Raw genomic sequence first — 22386 nt, forward strand, 5'->3', positions numbered from 1 at the left:
CCTATTCCTGGCTAACAAACCAGGGACAAGAGAATACAGGTGTATGCAGGACTTATATGCAATAATGTGCAAGACACTCATCCTGTAGTTCCTAGTCCCTATATTAACTATATTACATTGTATTTCCTAGGGGTAGTAAGTGCTGCATGCTTTAGAATAAAAAGATTTCTTTTGCATTTTGTAAGACTTTGGGTTCCATGAATTGTTTGCCTTTGGATGGGAGGATCCAAAGACATTGAAAACAATATTGTTGGACTGTGCTTATGTAAAAACTCTCCAACCACTGCTAAAGAAATTGGAGGGACTTGAAGGAACTAAGTGTGGAAAGTGGGTCTGTGCCACAGTATGTGAATGATATTCTAATTGCCAGCCCAACTAAGGAAGCTTCAGATAAAAGCACCCCGTGAAGTTTTAAAATTTCTTGGTTGAAAAGGGATATGAGCTCTTTTAGGAATATTATAGATTTCCAAAGAAACAGTAAAATACCTAGATTTTGTAATTTAGTTCAAGGGCTTGGGGATCTAGCTTAGTGGCACAGTGCCTACTGGCAAGTATGAGGTCCTGAGTTCAATGTCCGGTACCCTCCTAAAAACACAACAAGCAAATAAGAAACAAACCCAAATAATATAGCTCAAGGACAATGTAGCCTTCCCCAAGAAAGTAAGCTAGCCATTTGCCACTCAGGTCCTCCAAAGACTCAGAATCAGCTATGGGAATTCCTAGGCATAGTGGGTCTTTACCTTGTTTGAAATTTCAATTTTGAGTTAATCATAAAGCCCTCTTTGACAAGCTTGAGGACAAAGAGCCCAATTCCTCAGATTGGAATGAACAGTGTAATTAAGCCCTTAACAAGCTTACAGAGCTACTGCTGAATGCCCATGCTCTAAGCATTGCAGCTGATGTATTAACTCAGATGCTGGGTTCCCTAAGAAGGGTAGTGGCCTATTTCTCTAAAAAATTAGATACTGTTGTCTCAGGGATAGCCACCATGCTCAAAGGGCAGTGCCGCAAGTTTTCTATCAGTAAAAAAGGCAACAAAACTATAGTATAGGGCAGATACTAACATTCTGGACTCACACCAAGTCTCCAGTGTTCTGGAGACAAAAGGCTATCACTAACTCACAAATGGTAAGACGCTACGGTATCAGGCTCTGTGGCTAGATTCTCCCCATATGACTCTAAAACTGCCAAATATTTAACCTAACCACTCTGCTGCATAGATCACAAGAATCTTTAGTACATGATTGCTTGGAACTACAACACTAGGAACAATGCACAGAAAAGACCTTCAGATGAGGCCCTGCTAAATGCTGAAGAAGTAGAGTTTGAAGAAGCAGTTCTGTAATTAATTGTCAGTGTTTGGCTGGATATGCAGTGCAGTGATCTCTCTCCATGAGACTACTGAGACAACCTCCCCTACCAGCAAAACTCTGGCTTGAAAAGTTGAAATAACAGCCTTTACTTGGGCATTGAAATCAAGATAAGGGAGAACATTAACTGAATATACAATTCCAGATATGCTTTCGATGGTCCATGCTCACAGACAAACTGCAGCTTTCCTCAGTGCCAACAATCAAGAAATGAAATAAAGAAAAGTCCTCAGACTACTCCAGGCAGTAAATAACCCTAAGAAAATAGCTGTTATATTCTTCATAGGGCATCAGATGGGATATTCAGAAATAATAAAAGGAAATCAAGCTGCTGACATCATAGCTAAATGTGTGGACTTGTCTTGAGAGATTTTCCAACTGCCTTGGATTCCTTTCTTGTCTCCATGAAAATGCCTTCTACACAGAAGAAGTGGAGGAAAAAGGGGCAGCTTCTGACTGTCTCCTGTCATTAGGAGTGGGTGACAGACAAGCATGAAAAGACCTGCTTGTTGAAAAGGGTGGTGTAGGTAATTAAAGATACCTGTAATTTAACTTATTATGGAAAAAGAGACTATACAATTGGTTTCCTGGAATAATAAGACTCCCAGGCTTAAAGAAGATCATCCCTAAACACAGCAATGTGTATTTTTGCCAACAAAATCACATTCAAATGAGGCTGCTTATACTCTCTTGGTGGGGTGGAGGGGCAAGTTACGCGCATATTCCCAGTAGAGGGTCCACAAGTGGATTTTACATTTGTGCTAGTGGTTCCAGGAGGATTTAAAAATCTCTTCCTGTGCATAATTTTATTAAGTGACAGAGGGTATCTCCTGAAGGACAGAAAAAGTGGAAGTTATAAGAAGACATCTAAAGAAAATCATCTGAGGTTTGGACTTAAGTCTATCCAAAGTGACAATGGACCTACTTTTGTCTCAAATAGCAGTTGAAAATCCCCAGATGCTTCAGATACAATGAGATTACATACATGTTGGAGATTTCAGTCATATGGCAAGGCTGAAAAGGCCAATCACACACTCACTATTATCTTGGCAAACTGTGCCAAGAAGCTCAAGAAAACTAGTTGAAGTTTTTATCTGCAGCTTTGACTCACATCACAAAGGGAAACTCAAGTTCAGATGTCACACGCAAGATCCTTTCTAGGGGGAGCTAGCTCTGACATGGACCCTGATAGACTTACGTAGCAATGAAACATAATCAACCTAGGGCTGGAGATGTCTGGCCTTGAAAAATATGCAAACTTCAATTTTCCTTCTACAGAGATAAAACTTTAACCCTGTGAACCAGAGGTACTGGGTATTTAAAAACCTAGAAGTCTAGGTCCCCTTAAGCTTAAAACCCAAATTAGACAACGTTAATTTCACTGCTTACTGTATTGTTAAATTGCAATTTATAACTCTTTGGAGTCATTACAACTGAGTAAAAAGGGTCCAGGAACCAGCAGACTTATGTGAGGGAGGGAGTATCTTCTATGTGAACCTGGATTGGGACTCTCACTGAACTGGATTGGGACTCTCACTGAACTGGATTGGGACTCTCACTGAACTGATAAGTACAGTGTATGTTCATGGTTTAGATCTGAAATGTTCTTCAAATCCTCATATGTTGTAGGCTTGGTCCTAAGTGTAGCAGTGTCAGAGGAAGAGTCATTGGGAAGTGAACAGAGATGTGATGGAAATGTTAGGAGACAAGTCTAAAGTACATCACTGGAGGCATGTCCTTGAAAGATGTATTTTGTCTTACACCTCAACCTTCTTCTGGATACCATGAGATAAGCAGCTTTGTTCCATCCACTATGTGCTCCCCATTGTAACGTTCTGCCTTACTACAGGCCCAAAAATAATAGAGCTAAGTAACTATGAACTTAAACCTCTGAAAATGTGAGCCAAAATAAATCTTTCCTTCTTCAACTCAATTTTCCTAGGTATTTAGTCACAGTGATGGAAACATGACCATGAAACATGAAAAAAGCTAAGCAATGAGTGACCTTTTTGTCCTATTCTCCTGGTTGGTCTGTTTGGCTGACTAACTGTATTTCAGAAGACAACGCCCTAAATTTAAATAGTGAAGACTACATGATTTCATCCATATTACTACTGCCATAATTATCTATTCTTAGCTAAATTTTGCCATTCTATTAGGAACTAACTAGTATGATTTCTGTTTACATTATTACTTTTTCCACTTGTATATTTGTATAAAAAGATAACTCTATAATTAAGATGTCTAGAACCTTGGATAAGGCAGGAAATTTGACTGCTGGATATGTCATCTATAACCTATCTGGTTTCAAAACCTATCTTCTATTTGACCTGTAACTATTTCATAGTTCATAACTTTACTAGGTGATATGATAAAAAGATCCCCACAGTAACATACTGAATAAAGAGAAAAGGTAATCCCTCAAAATACCATGTACCCTGCCCCTTGTTTTTTCTTAACTTTTTTACAGAAAAGTTAGAGTTTTGTCACATATCAAGTTATGAATTGGCATGAGCCTAATCAACAAACCATTCAAAATAGCATTTTCCAACAACAGTTTAACTAAACTCTATTTAAAGGAAAGACAACATTAGGAAGTTCCTGAAATCTCCTTTATTTTGTCTATGAACCTTTCTCTTTGTTTGGTCTATAGAAGATTCAATATTTGGGACAAAGAGTCCACACTTCTTATGTGTTATAAATATTCAGAATCTGTTTAATTAAACTGGACTCTTTTCATCTTGTTTCCCAAACCTCAGGGGTTGAATTACTTCCGGAGTTTCCCTCTAAGACTAAAAGCTTATCTTAGAATACTTGTTTGTTTGCAAGGATTTTGAAGGAGCCTCCTGGGCATAAACATGTCTGAAGAACTGGGAACATTGTCTGTTGGGCTACCTGGACATAACTGTTTCTAAACACCAGTCCCAAGAAACTGGGCATTGGGTCATCTTTCTAAAATTATTCTCAATAACTAAGAGATAGCCTTCTAACTCTATGCCTGAATACAGGAAGATAGACTTTGGTATATATTTGGTAGAATTTTCCTGCCCTTGTGGGAGGCAGGAGCCCATAGACATGATTAGAAATATGTCTAAAACCCTTAAAACTATAGCTAATTAACAAGTAGGATCCTTAGTTAAGGTATCACTTGATAACCAAACTGCCTTATGTTGTATGCAGGTGTACTGGCCTTCACAGATATCCCCAGAAGCACTAGGATAAATGACTACTGCTCTGGACTGTTTTCCTGTATACCATGTGGAATTAAATAAGTATTTTCTTGGCTACTCAAATTCAAAATGTCCATTTTACTGATGTTACTTGTGATTTATATCATAAATGCTTATATCATAAGTGCTTTAATATGCTGCAGTAAAATGACAGCAAAGGATGTTCAAACTATGGTTTTAGAGACTACCCTAGGTGGTCCTAAAATCTACCATGTTTTGACATCACAAGGGTTTTACTTCTCTAACTCAGGAGGGATATGATGAAGTCATCATTCAGCAAGAAGCAGTTATACAAAAATGACCCCCATCTCTAAACCTCTGAGCAATGAGGACTAAAATGTCTCAGGGAGAATTTTGTTAGCTGGTGGGCAAGAGAAGTTACTTGCGCTGTCGGGAGAAGCTCCTGCCTCCCATGATAGCTGCCAGCATCCCTTTAAGATTTGTTTGTTTCAGATAAGGCCTTACAGAGAAAACCATGAAGAACTTGTTTAAGCCAGATCAAGCCACCCGACTCCCCTTCTACATCACGTAGAGTAACCTTTGCTCATTATAATCTTTTATAATGATAAATTCTCTGCTTTACAGACATTCTCATATGCCATTTTAGAAAATGCAATGTATGAAGAAGCAAGATTTCTAACTGTTTTTCCATTTCTACATGTGACATGTCTTTCCAATATGAATATATATGTCTCCGTATAAAATTCCCTTCTTTTGGAGAGACACAGCTTTTGAGAGTCATATCCAATGCAGTTATCTCTTTATTTGCTTCAAGTAATAAACTTTTCTTCATTATCTTCTAGTCATGCTTACTGATCTACAGAGGTTAGGAAGGGGTCCACTATTCAGTTTTAGGCTCATATACATACGAAAACCAGGAAGTTGGCTCGGACATGGTGGTGCACATCTGGAATCCCAGCAGTCTAGAATCTACAGCAATAGAATCACTGTGAATTCGGAGGCTAACTTGGGTTACATAGTGAGCTCAAGGCCAGTATGAACTCCATAGTGAGGCACTGTCTCAAAAAACCAAAAAAAGAACAACAAAAAAATCATACCCAGGAGGTCAAAATATTTTAAAATTTTAAATTTATCAATGTTTTCAAAAGTTCTTTTTCTGTAGTATTTTTACATATTCAACTAAAAAAATCATGTTAAAGCTTTAAAAGGCCCAATTAAAAATATCTGATGAGTGGATCTACGCTCAACAATACTTGAATAAATAAGTGATTATTAAAAAGAAAACATCTGTTCAGGCAAACAGAATTTGGAAGAACTACTCAAATTAAAACTTGCAATGTCTATGTTGTATCTGTGTGGCTAAAAATGCAGACCCATAGCTTCATGACAATTTTTAACAGCTTTATAAAGAGGCTAAACAAAGTTCTGTCTTCTTCAGGAATATCCTTGCTTTCTTTAGGAATATCCTTAAAACTTAAAAACTAAAGTTCATTTCTTTAGATGAAACATTGCAAGTTTATTTTTTAAAATTAGGAGTTTAAAATATAGGTAGAAAACAAATACTCTTTTAGCCTTGTCACACACTGCCAGGCCCTTTCATCGTGCTGTTTCTGCCTTAGAGCCAGCTGAATTTGGACTGAACTCACAGGAAACCTGTGAGCCAGATAAATCTCTCCTTTCATTTGTAGGTGTTGTGTATTTTGTCTCAGTGACTGAAGAGCAACAAAGACAGGGATAACCATATGTGGCCTGCAAATTCTGAAACATTTATTAGCTGGTTCTTCATAGGAAAAGTTTACTGACCCTTGCCTTAGAGGATGGACATTAATTAGCAATTCTTTTCCATGAAGGCAAGAAAGTAACATTGGCCAAAAAAAAAAAAAAAAAAAAGTGTTCAAACCAAGTGAAATCCACTGAAGACAGCATTAGGAACTAGGAAAGCATGGATAGTGCTGCTTGTGCTAAAGGGAGGAAGACACAAGTTGGGACCAACTGATTAATAACTATGCAGAGATCTAGCTTTGAATTTCACAAAATGAGAATGGTAAGTGGCTCAGACCAATGCTGCTGCACACAGGGTTATAGGTTACAAATCAAGGATGCCTTAGTCTCATCATTACCATTGTGATTAGCACCAGCTTCCCACACTAGAGTGCATAACCTGTACAGCTGGACACAGAACCCTGGGCTTGGGCTACCTATGGTATTTCACAATTGAACTTCCCACATGATGATCTGAAGTAGTCTGGTATGGCTTTTCTCATTTATAACTTTGAAGAACTTATGTCAGTGGGCTCTGACTGAGTTTATGTAATACTCCATCAGGACTACTATACCTGTTTGGTGACCACTGGAAATTGGTTGTTGTGTCCCTGGCCACTGGAACAATAGTGGTCATCTGCGATTGTAATCTGTTCATTCTCCTCAGCCTCCAGCTGGCTTTGGTTGAAACGCAGGGAACCTTTTAGAATATCTTTGATCTATTTTTTCAAAATAGAAGACAATAAATAAAAGATAGAGGAGTTTGTGTTTTAATGCTGGCTGAATCATACATTCTAAGAATCATAAGTTTCCCTTTATTCATTGTTTAAGCTCTTTGCGGTCCAATGCAGTTAAAAAAATATCAAAGGGAAAATTCTTGAAATCAATTATTTCAATTCTGGAAATAAAAGAGTTATGTACCATCCTGAGTGGCATGATGAAACCTTTTGCTGTCCCATTTCAACCTACCTGCAATTCCTTTGTCCACAGTATCCATGCTATAAATGCTATAGTCCTAGTTATCATATCAAGTGTCACAATATCACTGTATTTGTGTTAAGGTCACCTGTGTGTAGTGGCCGAACACTACATACATGCCTATGTCATTCATCTCATTTCATCTTTTCAAGTAGTCATTCATCCATCTTATACCATCACAAGGCAGGCAAATTAAATATAATAAGAATTTTTGAGACCACATTTACAAAACTTTTATTACAGTTCGATGTTAAAATCATTCTATTGTTATTTTATTACTATGCCCAATTTATAAATTAAAGCTTATTCTAGGTTTACATATAGGAAAGATATAATACACAGAGTCCTATCCATAGTTTTAGACATGCATTAGGGGCTGTGAAATCTATGCTTTGTAGATAAGGTGGGAATACTACTGTACAAATATAATTACCATAATTTACTATAAGAAATAATGGACAACCCCTCCCACTGTTTTTATCAAGGCTAAGGACTTAGCAATGACCAACGAAAATTTCAAGGTGTTAATGGTCAGGTTCTCCCATGGTCAAACATGGGCATCATATCCCTGGCAGTTACCTTAAAGAAGCAAGCACCAGTATTCTAAAAGGCAGCCCAAGTTAGCAGCCTTATCTACTAAACTGGATCCACCAGCCTTATCTACTAAACTGGAGCTATCCATCACACAGGCAGACATTTTGGGAAAAGTATACTCCTTCTCACTGATATTTGTGTGACCTATTTAGACCTACAGGGTTTAGGTAATTTTGGTGTTTGAGGCTTTTAGACCTGCTATGGGTAGTGATTATGACCTGTACTTTAAGGATACACATGTATCTGTCAATGAATGAATGACTGAACATGATTGAGACATACCACAATAGGTCTTGATAAGTAATAAAGAGAATGGGGTTTGGTAAGAGGAAGGGGAAAATGAGAAATATAAAACTCATTTGGGCTAAAAGCTAGTCAGATATAATTATGAGAAGGAGCAAGGGGAAAAAATAAGCAGAGATTTGGGAGGGGCTCTGCCTAGGAGGATAATGAAGAGCAAAGGGACACTGGTTGTAGTATCATAGTACACATCTTCTAAGGGGCCTGACCCAGAGGAGACACCAAATGGGTGGCCTCCAAGACATATAATGTTAGAGTAATGCACATACCTGTTTTAATCCTGCCAGGGACACTAGAATTTGGTCTTCTTTTTCCAAATTTTCTTGTAAAATCACATCTTGAATATTTACTGAAAATAGAATGACATTTTATAACAAATGCTCTGAGTATAACTTACATGTCACACCAAAACTTTAGACAAGCTTGGGAATTTTTCTGCCAAATTTCATAGTAACTATCACATCAAGAGTGCTCTCTCTATAAACTGCACATGGGAAGTAGGGAAGGCAGCACTAATCATACCAGAGTATGTAGCCTTCCACTCAACATTGCAGAGATATGCTTAAATCATAACATATATGTCTTTACTTTTAGTGAGAAACTATTTGCTAATGAGTGATGTGGCCAATAGCAAGGAGCATTCATTCAATCTCAAGGAGGAAGGTTTTGTAGCTCAAGCTTCTTACACTGCCTAATAGTTCAATGGTGTTAGTTCTCTTCTGTAAAGGCTAGTTTCTCTCACATGACTCAAACTAATATAAAAATTGTCTATAAGGGGTTTGTAAGAATAAATGATGTTACCATTTCAAGATAACAGAAAAACAAAAGGACAAAAGACACCAGTGGAAATCCTTAGATGCTGAGGCCCATGGAGTTGGCATACTTTAACCCAATATATAAACAGGAGCTGTTTCTGTGTCCAGATTCTCAGGCTTGGCATCCCATTTAGTTGCACAGTGATGCACTACAAATGGCCATTACCCTCCACAATCCTGGAGGGATAGTCTTCATGGGGATCTATCTGTAAAGTCCCTTTTTCCAAATAAGATCACATCACAGGTTCTGGTTGTATATGAAATTTTGACACATAATATTCAACTCATGGCAACACCCAAACTGCCCGGTTATTAAATAGGGTAAAAGCCATAGGAATCCTCCAGTGAAAGACAAGGTACCCCAGCAATTGTTTCCTGCAAGTAGAACATTAATGCCTGGCTCTTGCTATCATGATGTGCTATCTTTCACAAGGCCTAGAGTAGAAGGGCATACCAGGGACAGAAGAATCCAGGGCCTTGGGGTTTAGCAGCTGTGTACTGTCATCTGGCAATTATTTAAATGATGTTTTGATACGTAAGGCTTGATTCTGATATGACTCTGCCGTACCCAACTTGTCTACCAGCAGAAACACTGTTTTCAGCTCAAGCACCTGGATATCTAAAAACTCCAAAGAATTTACACCAGATCCCCAAGACTTTGCCCATGAGGTATGAAACATTCAGACAACTTTGATCACTGAGGTTTATTCAAATCTTCCTGCCTAATGTCCCTTGTCTTCTTTCCAACCCTATATAAAAAAGCCTGCTTCTCTTTGTTCCCTACAGAGGGTTTTTTCACCCTCTTTCTGCCTGCACCCAGACACAATAAAGTCTATGTCATGTGGCCTTTACACAAGCTCAGTGGTCTTGGCTGGTCTCTGTTGGCATTCTTTATAGTATCAAAGATCACTTTTTAGGACTGGATAAAAGCCTGGAGCTTCTCTCTGAAAACTGATACATACATAAAATGTTTAAGAGTACACTTTTGTTTTAATTGCACTGACTTGTCTCCCAAAAAACCAAACCAAATCAAACCAAACCAAACAAAACAAAAACCAGGACAAAGAAATCCAAATTAAACCAAAAGGGAATGTTTAGAGGCTGTTAAATGTTTCCAATACAAGAATTTTCATTTTACCATGAGTACTTAACATTAAATCATTTCTCTAACTAGTCACACAATATACTGATTTAAGGTAGCATTATAAACACTACTAATATATAGCTTTCTAGTAACAAGCCTACTGTTTTATGTAACTTTATCTGCATTAAAAAATCTTTTCATGTCTTAAAATAGTAAAGGCAGAAATGCAAACTGTTTAAATTTTCAACATAATGCATGACATCACAGAAAAAGGTAGAATAAATTATATAATGAAGGCTCTGTGTTTTGTTTGTTTGTTTGTTTCTGTGTAGAAGATTGCAGTTTTATTATCTCCTGACACTAAAGTATTATAGATCAGAATTGCTGGAGCACTGAAAACTAAAGGGAAAAAAAGTCACATAATTATCTACATCTGAAGAAATTAGTCATAAAAATCTTAACCACATAACTACGTCATGGTGAATCTGCTATTTTTAATGAAATATGAAAGCCACAAGAAAAGATCTTTAGCTTTTTAAAGGTAATAGAAATAGCACAACTACATTTTTAATTTTTTAACTTTATATTTTTTTCAGAGCTAGAATAAAAAAATATTTTTTTTTAAATGTTTTAAGTGGCTGGTATAAAAGATAGCACAAGCCTTGTCAGGGGTGATGAAAATGGGCAGGAGTAGAACTTATATCTATCTATAATGGAAGTAGAGCTGGGTAGAGCATTGGTTATCCTTGTGTCTGCAAGGCAGGAAAAGTGCTTCCTTCCCCATAGGGTGGCTATATTCGAGGAGACAGCCCAAGGAATTGCCAGCACAGCACTTGGCCCAACGCAGAAGGTCAGGACTCACTGCTTTTATTTCTGTGTGGCCACATACCTTACTATCCCAGCAAGCATCTCCATGAATACTATCATCTGTGAAAGAGAAACCCTAGACTAACTTGGGTCTGAACACTTTTTGCTAGCTAGCCATGTCATTCATCTTGCTAGCTAGCTTAGGCTTTCTTATCTATGAAATACAGATTTTCTGATATGTCTTTTAGGGTCTTTCCATTTTTAATATTCTAAAATCCTATAAGCTACAGTACTCCTCACAAAAACATATTTTTGTTATCACTTATTTCTTTATTCATTGCATTTAATCCTTCCATTGTATTTATAGACCATCAGTGAAAAGACAAGCTGCTGTTAACTTAAGTGTCTAAATATCAGACAACTGATAGAAATATCTCAATTCCAACCAGACTGGTGTGGGCATGAAAGCCCAGCAGGGTGAGCAGCTTAAGTACTTTCTGTAAACAGTTTGTCATGTGGCCCAGCTGCTCATAGATCAGACAAGTATAGGATGCTCACCCACATGCAATTATGAGTGAAGTCTGGAAGAATCCAAGAATAGCCTGATCTGTCACAAAGTTAATATTGTCAGTGACATTCAACTGAACTGTCAGGATGAAAAGAAGGGTGAGTAACTATAATAACAGAAAGATGAACACATAAAAAAGTCTTCTAAAGTTGATAGAAAAAGTTTAGATTTAACAAAACACTAACTTTCAATTCTAGTCTCTAAACCTTTGGATTACTTGGTAGTAATAAAATTAGAATTTTGGTAGAGGCTTGCAAAACAAATACCGGTTCAGTTTGAGTTCTACAGCCATGAAGAAATACTCAGTCTGCCAATCTTATTATCTGTATAACTAAAGGGTCACTTGAACAAACACTATTATATTTGAGAGGTTTTTCCTCTGTATTTGTTCTAATCAGTTACAAAAAGTCTTGACTAGTACCCGATGTTTTAAGCTATTACTGCATATCTGATAAAAATATAAGGATGAAGAGAAATAACTCCTCCAATCAGCCTGAGACAGTTCTCACAGCTATGTTAGTAGACTGAGGCCCAGTGTACTTGGAGGATTAATAGTCTCCATGTCACAAAGGGATGTGATTAGGGTTACACTTGTGCTAAGATCTTATACAACTAATCTTAGGATCAACATGTCAAACTGCAGCATTTTGATAAGGGAATGAATATGTTGTACTGGTTCTAGTTCTTCAACTAACTTCTTGTGAAGCTTCAGTACTGAGCTGTATGGCCATGGACTGGGTAAGCCTCAGGTTTGTTTCTAAGAAGAAATTAAGAGAAAAGAGATGATTCCCATTGACTATGCTCTTTAGGCCAAGCCTGGTACTAAAATTTAAAAATATATTTTGAAAAAATATTGGCAGGAGAAACATTCTTATCTCCATTTCACAAATGAGAACACATTCATAAGCTACCTATGCTATGTGACAGAGCCTAGATTCCATGTCGGTCCATTTGATTTCTCATGAGGTAATTTCTTCTCAGATACTACTCCATAGCTCTTACAACTGCCTCTTTCTTGCTCTGTACAGATTGATCCCTGAGAGCTATTCATATGCACTTAAACTATCCATAAATTTAAGCAAATGTCTTACATTTTCTATGCATAAAATATTAGGTTTCTTGGGAAGTTCCTCTATAATCTTCCTTTCACAAAGACAACTGCTGTTAGTGGTTATTTTCACATTAAATAAATACTATTTGGACACTTGTTTTTAAAAACATTTAAGGTATGATGAACAGTTCCTTGTATTAAAAAAGTATGATAACTCTTATAATGACTGCATTACTATGTTATAGCAAATTCCTCACTAATGGCTATGTCAGATATTCCAATTTTGTTCCACTTTAATAATCAGAAGTACAAAAACATCACATAGGAAAATACTAGATACTGAAATCATTTTTAAGAAAGCATAAGTCAAAAAGTAAATCAACAGCTTCATGTGAATCAATCTTGCTGTTTTCCTCAAATATTTCTTTAGAATCAAAATTGCCTACCAAGTAGGAGCAATATTTAAGTCACTATTAAATTACTCAGATAAACTGAAACATGTCTGTGGGCTTTGGGGCTTGGGATTCTTTCTAGCATCCCTCAATTCCATTTTAAAAATGCAGTCATGCTATTTATTTGGGAAAAAGTTGACAATTATGTGAATGGATTTTGGTTGAATGTGAAATGTATATATAAAAACATCTAATTTTTCAGTTGAAGATTCACAGCTAGTATACCCTTTACTTAATTCAAGTATTTTCCCCCTCCCCACGCAATGAGAAAATGCTCTTTTAGTGCTGATTCAAAGACCAAAATCAGAGCAAAGCTGCTTGAAAATTCTGAACTTAAGTAAAGCTGTGTTAAAAGTTGCTGCTGTAAACCAAACAATTTGGTAATTTCCTAACAGGATTTTCTAAAATTCCAGTAATCCTTCCTCCAATCACTTGCTCTCTACTTTGGATGAAGCCAAAAATCAAATAATGCAAAGGTCACCCAATAGCCAGAAAAGTAGAAACACATGCACACATGCGCATGCACATGCACATACATATTCTCTTTTTAAAATTAAAATTGAACAACCAAATTAGTTATGTAAGTGTCATTTACATTAAACCATTTTTGATGCATTTTAAAATGTAATAATATTAGAGATTAAGAAATTCATAAAACTTACTCCTATATGCATTTTTAATTTCCAAGTCCTATATGTATTTTTAAAGTGGCTATTTACATATAAATAATGAGAATTTAGAAGGGAGTGGAATCAGATATGATGGTGGTAAAATTTTGTGCTGTGATTTGAGATATCCTGTTGATAATCTATCAGGGTTTCTTCTGCCATTTCCTTCTCTTGAACCCTTTTCCTGACAGAGTGGCTGAGACAGTAGAAATAAAGCTAAGGGTAAAACAGAACCCAACTAGTGAGAGGCAGCCAGTCAGTTAAATTACATCTTTCCAAATCCTTAGGAGAATGTTTATTACTTGCTTAAGGTTTCCACAGTTTCATCTACCTCCAGATGAAGCCATTTTGGTCACTTGTAATTGATTACTGACCTACCAGGCTGAAAGATGGCTTAATGTGTCAGAAAGTTATCTCCAGTGAAGACTCCAGAAAAGGGCTACTTCCAGAGGCTCTGCAGTGGGAAGGGCCTTGCTGGATTCACCATGATTTTTACCTCAGAGGTAGTATGCATCCTAGTTTCCTACAATACCTGATACTACCATTTCTCCACACTCCTGGTGCTGCATATTGAATAAGAATATATATTTTATATCTCTTAATTTGTTCCCAAACTACATATAGCTAGACATTGAAGTATGTATCTCCCATCTGTATTGAAAAGGTATAACAATATACCAACAAAGCCCTAACCCTTTTGCAAGCAGCACACAATACTAGAGGCAATACAACATGATCTGGCAGAGACTGTTTCTAATATAAAACATGGAATCTTTACAAAGGTAGAGTAGTGCCTAAGATTTTCTAATGTGACCTATGTATGCATGTATACATGAACTTCAAACTAGAACATTCTTTAAGAGCACAGTGAGAAGTAAGAAAAGGTCCTGAATTTATGGCAGATGATAAAAAAAATTATATTTATATAAAAATATAAAAATATAATAAAATATAAAAAATTATATTTATATTTTAAAAAATTTTTAAAAATCATTGTCAAAATAATTGTATCAGTGATTATAGACAGGCTATCACAGCAAATTTCCTGATTGATTAATCTTGAAATTTCAACATTTCACTTTGGTTAGAGGCAGACAGACATTTACAAAAGGCACTGTAGCAGCTGGGAACTGAAATCTACAATTGCTTGAATTTGAATTGCCACTTCATTCAATAATGGTGTGACCTTGGGGAATTTTACTAGTCTGTGGGCTTCTGTTTCCTCAACTGTATAATGTAGATAGTAACAGTACTTCTATTATAGTGCTGGCAATGTCAAGAGCTCAGTGCAGGACAGCACACAGTAATGCTACCAGATATTATTGTTAAAACCATTCTTTCCCAGGACCAGTGTAGCTCACTCACCAAGATGACTGTCCATCACCTTAGCGCAGTATTTGCACATGGCATCCAGATCATTCAACTGTCCTTGAAGGAAGGAAATTTGGGCTTCTAATTCTTCTTCCTAAATGAAGCAAAAAAAAAAAAAAAATTTTATATATATATATATATTCAAATAAAATCCCCCCAAATTCTCAATGATCTGGACTATTTTAAAGAAACATAACCTCCTTTCAAATCTAGATAAAATAAAGGAAATAGCAAAAAACAAAAACCTGCCACTGCCATCACCAACAAAATATAAACAGGATAAAATAGAAATTTAAGAAGAAGCCTAGACTACTAATTGAATTCTATTTTTGTGCTATGTTTGAACTTTCACACACATAACTTTGTATAAAAACGTACATAAAATATGTTTTTTTTTGTATTTTAAAGAGAAAAAACGATGAAACAAAATTTTAAAACAAGATTAATAGGAAAGTAACAATGGTTAATACATTGTATATTGTTATCTTTGAAGTAATTGGCAAAGTACAAGATACAAGCATGAAAAATTGACCAAACAATATTAACATCAATGTGTCCATAAAATATTGTCAATAAATATTGAACAACACAAACTAAAAAGGCAAACTGGATTTAAGAGGGCTATACTTCTAGGCAAATGTCACAAAAGCAATTTAATTCTTCTTCCAACACATTTAGGAAAGATTTCCTAAAGATTTACATTTATATATTGTTGAGGAAAAGGAAACTTTTCAACTCTGATGCCCCCTGCTGACAATCTCCTCTTTTTCCCATACTCTGGTCTGATAAGCAAATAGCTTCACTGTATTTTGCTGGCTCTATAGCTGGCCAAGGCCACCCAGATGTGCCCAGCTATTAACCTTTAAGGAACTGCCTTTGTTCCGCTTCTGTACCTTAGCTTGCTTGCCTTTTCTCGCCACAGGCCCTATACAAGGCTCTAATAACCCACACTGGGGCTTCAGACTTTGGAGTGCCAAACTCCTTTGGGTCTGCAAGCATAATAAAGCTTGTTTTCAACCACTTCTCCAAGTACTGCTCAGTTTCTTCACCTCTGGAAAACCTAAAATTTCTCTAACCATATAAAACAAATCTCAATTTCATAGACATAGTTTATCTCTTAAAATGCGAGATTTCCCAAAGCACTTTAGAATAAAGTTTTGTCCTAGCAGCCCCAAAATAGCTGTTGTTATTTTTCCTCCCTTGCAGTAAAATATGTCATTTGTTTCTAGAAGGAGTACTCTGAGTTGAGTAATTATCAAAGTGGTAAAAGACAATATAATTGTAAAAGGATAAAGTCTTTTTTTCTTCAAGGAAAAAATAATATATGTAAAAATATTCCCCAGAAAATGTATAAGATTATAGTAGTTTTTATTAGAGAAAGAATAATCCTTATCATTTGGGTATTTTAAAACCTATTAGTTGAAATACAAAGAAAGGATGATGCCAGAGTTGGTATAGGCCAGATAATTGATTTTCTAGTTTCAGGTGTTTGCCCATTCACATAAAAATCCTGTATGATTACCAAAAAGGGGGGGGGGGGAACCCTACTGAGGTATGCCCTCCTCATACCTTTTAAGAGAATAAGTATAGTTTGACTTGTACATGGAAATTAATAGCTGAAAAGTTATTTGTAGGTATACTTAATTTTGTCAATACATATATGCAACCTGAAAAGTACTGCTTTTAACAGCTGCCTGCAGAACCTGACCTTAGGGAGTAGGGATTGAAATGCCTAATACAAAACTCACATATAACAGTAACTCTAAAAACAAACTATTGTGAAAGGTACACTGTACGGTTACACAAGCGCTATGTTTTTCACATATCTTACAAAGTGCAGCAGCCTCTCCTCCTGTTCTCAGTAACAAATGCCATCAGAAGCAGCTCAGGCAAAGGATGATGATAGGTATCTTAGTAGTTTTCTTGTTAATGGGACAAAATATCCAATACTCACAACTTAAAAAAAAAAAAAGGTTCTGGCTCCTAGGAAGATGGTGGATTAGTAAGCAGTAGAGAAAACAGCCTCTCTGAGAGACACCATCTAGACATGGGAATATACAACTATGAAAACAAGAAGGAAGTGGGTCCGCACGACCCAAAAAGAGTCTGAAGTGTGATTCAAAGCCCACAGAGAGAGTAAAAAGAAAAACTTCAATGAAAGAGGAGGCAGTAGCTAACAGTGCCTTCCCCCAGAGCTGGATTCATTGCTTGAGGGGAGCTGTTGGAACCTGGGGGCGTGCTCACAGTGACAGTGGTGGCCAGCAACCTGGTAGGCCTCTATGGAAAGGTTCAGCAATGGAGGATAGCAGGAGACATGGAGGACTGTGCTGGCTGGTGGTGAGTACCGAGGACTTGGTTCTCCTGTGTGAGGGTGCAATTGGCCAGAGAAAAATCATTTGATTATTGCAATTGATGCAGAAATAGCTTTTGATAAAGTCCAGCAACCATTCATGATAAAAACCCTACAAAAAGCTAGAAGAGATGGTATTTATCTCAATCTGGTAAAAGCCGATCTAAGACAAACCAACAGCACTATCAAACTAAATGGACAAAAACTGAAAGCTTTCACTCTAAAATCAGGAAGAAGACAAGGATGTTCATTGTCTCCACTCCTGTTCAGCACAGTCCTGGAAACTTTAGCCAGAACAATTAGAGAAGAGAAAGAAATAAAAGGAATAAAGATAGGAAAGGAAAAAAGTTAAATTATCATTATTTGCAGATGACATGATACTCTACATAGAAGACCCTAAAGATACCCCCCCAAAATGCCTAGATTTAATAAGCAAATTTAGTAATGCACCTGGTTATAAAGTCAACACTCAAAAATCAACAGCCTTTGTGTACAAGTAACAAACTCACTGCAAGAGAAATCAGGGAAACAATACCTTTTTCAATAGAGACAAAAAAAAAAAAAAAAAAAAAAAAGAAAAGAAAAGAAATACCTAGGAGTCAATCTAATGATAGATGTAAAAGACCTCTACATTGAAAACTATATTACTCTGAAAAAGGAGATTAATGAGGATATTAGAAAATGGAGAGATATCTCATGCTCTTGGGTAGGAAGCACCAATATAGTGGAAATGGCTATACTTCTAAAACTATTATACTGGTTCAATGCAATACCAATCAAAATTCTAAAAGCATATCTTACAGAATTACAGAAAACAATCCTAAAATTCATCTGGAACCAGAAGAGACCTAGAACAGCAAAAGTGATCCTGGGCAACAAAGACAAGACAGGGTACATCACAATCCCTGACTTGAAATTATACTATAAAGTTATTGTGATTAAAAACAGTGTGGTACTGGCAACAACAACAAAAACAAAACAACAGACCTGAAGATCAATAGATTAGAAGATACAGAAATAACTGTGTAGAAACACTATGTCACCTTATCTTTGACAAAGGTGCCAAACACATTCACTGGAAGAGAGTCTCTTTAATAAATAGTGTTGGAAAAACTGGCTTTCCATATGCCAAAGATTAAAACTGGACCCATGTCTTTCACCATATACTAGGCTAAAATCAGAATGGATTAAAGATCGTAATCCATTTTGCAGAAACATTAAATGTGCTGGAAGATAGAGTTGATAAACCTCTTGAAGTTACTGGTACAGGCAAAGACTTTATGAATAATATCCACAGTGCACAGGACTTATAGTGAAGAATCAACAAATGGGGTCTCATCATACTGAATCTGTTTGCACAGCAAGAGAAAACACCAACAGAGTGAAAAAGGCAAGCTACTATGCATGAGAAAATGCTTCCCAACTGTTCCTCTATTACTATCAAGAATTTATAAAGAACTCAAAAAAAAAAATCAGTCCTCTCATATTTAAAGACCCAATCAAAAAATGGGCATCTGAGATTAACACAGACTTCTCAGATGAAAAATTATAAACAGCAAATAAATACATGAAAAAATGTTCAGCAGCACTGGTCACTCAAGAGATGCAAATGAAAATAACACTGAGATTTCAACTTACCCCAGAAAGAATGGCTAGTATTAAGAAATCAACATAACAAATGCTGGAGGGGCTGTGGGGAAAAAGAAACCCTTCTCCATTGTTGGTGGGATTGCAGACTGGTACATCCACTATAGAAATCAAGTGAGTACACAGAAGATTCCCCAAAAAACTAGGACCATAGGTCCAATTTGAACTAGCTATTCCTCTTCTGGGTATCTTCCCAAAAGAATTAAAAACATCATAGCACAGTGATATATGTGCACCCATCTTTATAGCAGCACAGTTTATAATAGCCAGATCTTGAAAACATAAATATCTATCAACTGAGGAATGGATAAAAAAGATGTGATATTTCTCTATAGTGGAATATTATTCAGCCACAAAGAATGATAAACTGGACATTTTTATAGGTAAATGCATGTACTTTGCAAACATACTAGTGAAATAAATATGTCACACATATATAAACATCATATTGTTTCAGTATGATAAAGAAAAAATATGTATTTTGTCCCAGAGAGAATAACTTTCAGTCAAGCAATGACTCAGGCCACACCTGCCTTTATTTTAACTAACTCACTGTAAGCCATTTTGAGTTGCCTTTTGGATGTCTTAAATTTTTGATGTGCTACAAGGTTGGGTTTTTTGCATGTGGATATCTAGTTGTTCCAGTATATTTATTGAAGGTACAATCCTTTCTCTACTTAATTGCTTCTGCATCTTTGCCAGAAATCAATTGTCTGTTATGTGGGTATCTATTTTGGGACCTTATTTAGGTACTTTGGTTGTCTGTCAACTTGATATCAATGCTATTTTGTCATGATTGGTATAACTTTGTGATGTCCTGGGACTGAGGAGGGTTGGAGCTCTAATTCTGTTCCTTTATCAAATGTTTTAGACTATTCTTTCTATTTTTACAGCAACGTAAGAATCAAAACATTAATCTTTATAAAAATGATGTTGGCAGTTTGATAAGCGATTGTGTTTTCTGATCTTTATTATTTTCTATTCATTTTGGTTTATTTTCTTTTATTTTTGATTTCTCAATGAAAGATATGGGGCTATTTCATGTCTTTTTCTTTCTGATAAATGTACTTGGTGCTAAAAAATTTTTAAAAAAGAAAAAAGGTTCATTTTGGTTTATGGTTATACTCAGTGGTTGCTGGTTCCTAGGCAGAATTATATGGCAGAGGGGAACAGAGGACAAAAGCTGCTTTTGTCACAGTAGTCAGGAAACAGATCATGGTTGGGAGAAATGCAGTATATAACAGGTATGAATTGGGAGGATACAATATACCATTCAAGGTCACCTGCCCAGCGACCCACCTCTTTCAACCAGACTCCACCTCCCTATAGCACTTTTAGTTATGAAATCATCAGTGCATTAGTGCATGGATGAGTGCAGTGCCCCTTGATTCAATCACCTTCCAAAACCCCAGACAATGACAAGCTTGATCCAAGCCATAACAATCAGAGACCTTGTGTAGGGTAGGTAACGCAATTTTTTGAACTCTTCAGTTGGGCACTAAGATGAAAAGGGATAAGGCATTTGCGGGCATTTTTCTGCTTCTTTGTTTTTGCACAAGTTTGAACTTTCCTCTTCTGTTGGGTAGTATGAAAACTAAAGAAAGGAATCTCTGTATGTTGGTTTACTACGGTTGCCATTAGTCTCCAAAGATGGCCATCTTTTCTCCCTCAATATGCAGGTTGCTCCAATCATGAGAGGCTGTACTGTCTTCTTACTCCCCCAACCCCAAACTGGTATTGGACTAGCCTTGTTACTTGCCTTGATGAAGATATTACAAGGCAGCTGAGTTAGTCAGAAATATTATAGGCAGTGAGACAGGGCTAGGTCCTTGAAGGAGCCAGCGCAGAAGCCCAGATATCTTGCAACTGGGGGGAAATAGATACTTCCTGCTGGGGAGTGAGGCCTCAAAGTTGAGCAAACAAATGCACCCATATTCTCAGGACTGATAGTCTAAATAGTCTCTATCACCCTAAGGAAGCCAGGAGTCACCATCCCAAATCCCTTCAGGAAGTGTCACAGCTGTTAAGAATGCTGTTTTCCCATTTGTCCCCGATTTAATCAATTTTATCTGAGCAATTAATTTTATTGGTTAACCATAGTTCTGTCCGACCCTTTGCCCATCTGCCTTGCGAGTTCCCAGTTTTCCCCATCTTGACCCCATCTCACCCCATGATTTTACTCTATAAAAGCCGCAGGAAAAGACAAGAGTCTTTGGCAACCCATCTCTCTCAGACAGAAACTTTCTTTCTCTCAATAAACACATTTTGCTTTTAACCTCCATTGTTCCTAAAATTCATTATTTGATTTGAGAACATGAACTCACACCGGACATAGGAGGTTAGGAGTTTCATTCTCCTATATCAAAGAAAACATAGCAGAAATTAATCTGTACCGACTGTGGAAAGGGTTAACAGGCCTGCTAATATTTGCTTTCTCCAGAGGAAAAGTGCTATGTAAGCTATAAAAATGTTATACTACTTTAAAAAAGAATAAATGGGGCTGGGGATTTAGCTCACCAGTGTAAGCGTCTGTCTGGCAAGTGTGAGGTCGGGAGTTTGATCCCAGTACAAAAAAAAAAAAAAAAAAAAAAAGAATAAATGGAGAGAAAAACCCTAGGTGAAACCAATACTGAGGCTATGTACATATGCATGAAGTTTCCTGGGCTGTTTAGGCCCACCAAGCTGAAGGCAGGTCAGTGACTGACCCATCAAATGCCCTACCTGAACCCTATCCAAATTCTTGACCTACAGACCTATGAGAAACAAGAATATTGTTATATTAAAGTGATACATTTTGGAGTGGTTTATTATGCAGCAATAAATAACTGAAACAGAAAGAACACTAAATTGGCATATGGCACAATGACACTTAAATGCTATTTCTGGTCTTGCTAACAAGTCATGTGACCTCCAGTCATCCTCTCTCCAATCTGGCTGAAATTCAACCCTCTGGAGGATGTACAAGTCAGATCTCTATGATCAAAGAATTTATAAACCGGTAGTTAGAAAAAGAAAGTTATATAAATTATAAGGATACGAGGTGGCGTGCACAAAAATCTCAGTGATATTAACATTGCTGTCAATCCTGGTTCTGGTCTCTTGTCCCTGCTACCAAATAAATCACCTTTTCAGTTTGTTATAGACATTAAACCAACTGGATGAGTCTATAGTGGTAATGAAAGTATGGCTTGGCAATATTTCATAAAAACAGGGTCTTGCTATTGCCCATTTCTTCTTGCATTTGGCTACTAGTAATTAGGGTGTTGACAGCTCTGAGTGTACCAAGGACACCAAGAATACAGTGCTTCCTAGTATGGAAATATGGGGCCAGGGATACATAGTTCAGCATAGAGCCTGCCTGGGAAGCTCGAGGACATGA

General features: G+C 36.7%; 1 protein-coding gene across 9 annotated transcripts in view; it reads right to left on the reverse strand.

Moving 5' to 3' along the window:
• The window catches only part of Tbc1d5 (TBC1 domain family member 5), a 615865-nt gene that overhangs the window by 23636 nt on the left and 569843 nt on the right, over positions 1–22386 (reverse strand). For all 9 annotated transcript variants that reach the window (XM_063257823.1, XM_063257829.1, XM_063257828.1 and 6 more), the window contains 3 exons: positions 15005–15104; positions 8464–8543; positions 6898–7041 (listed from right to left, as the gene is read on the reverse strand). In XM_063257823.1, the coding sequence (XP_063113893.1) occupies positions 6898–7041; positions 8464–8543; positions 15005–15104 (324 nt within the window). The remainder of the gene's footprint in view (positions 1–6897; positions 7042–8463; positions 8544–15004; positions 15105–22386) is intronic.

Source organism: Cavia porcellus, unplaced genomic scaffold, assembly GCF_034190915.1.
Source record: "Cavia porcellus strain 051 isolate PalLab524CR breed Dunkin Hartley unplaced genomic scaffold, mCavPor4.1 scaffold_10, whole genome shotgun sequence".
NCBI classification, from domain to species: Eukaryota; Metazoa; Chordata; class Mammalia; order Rodentia; family Caviidae; genus Cavia; species Cavia porcellus.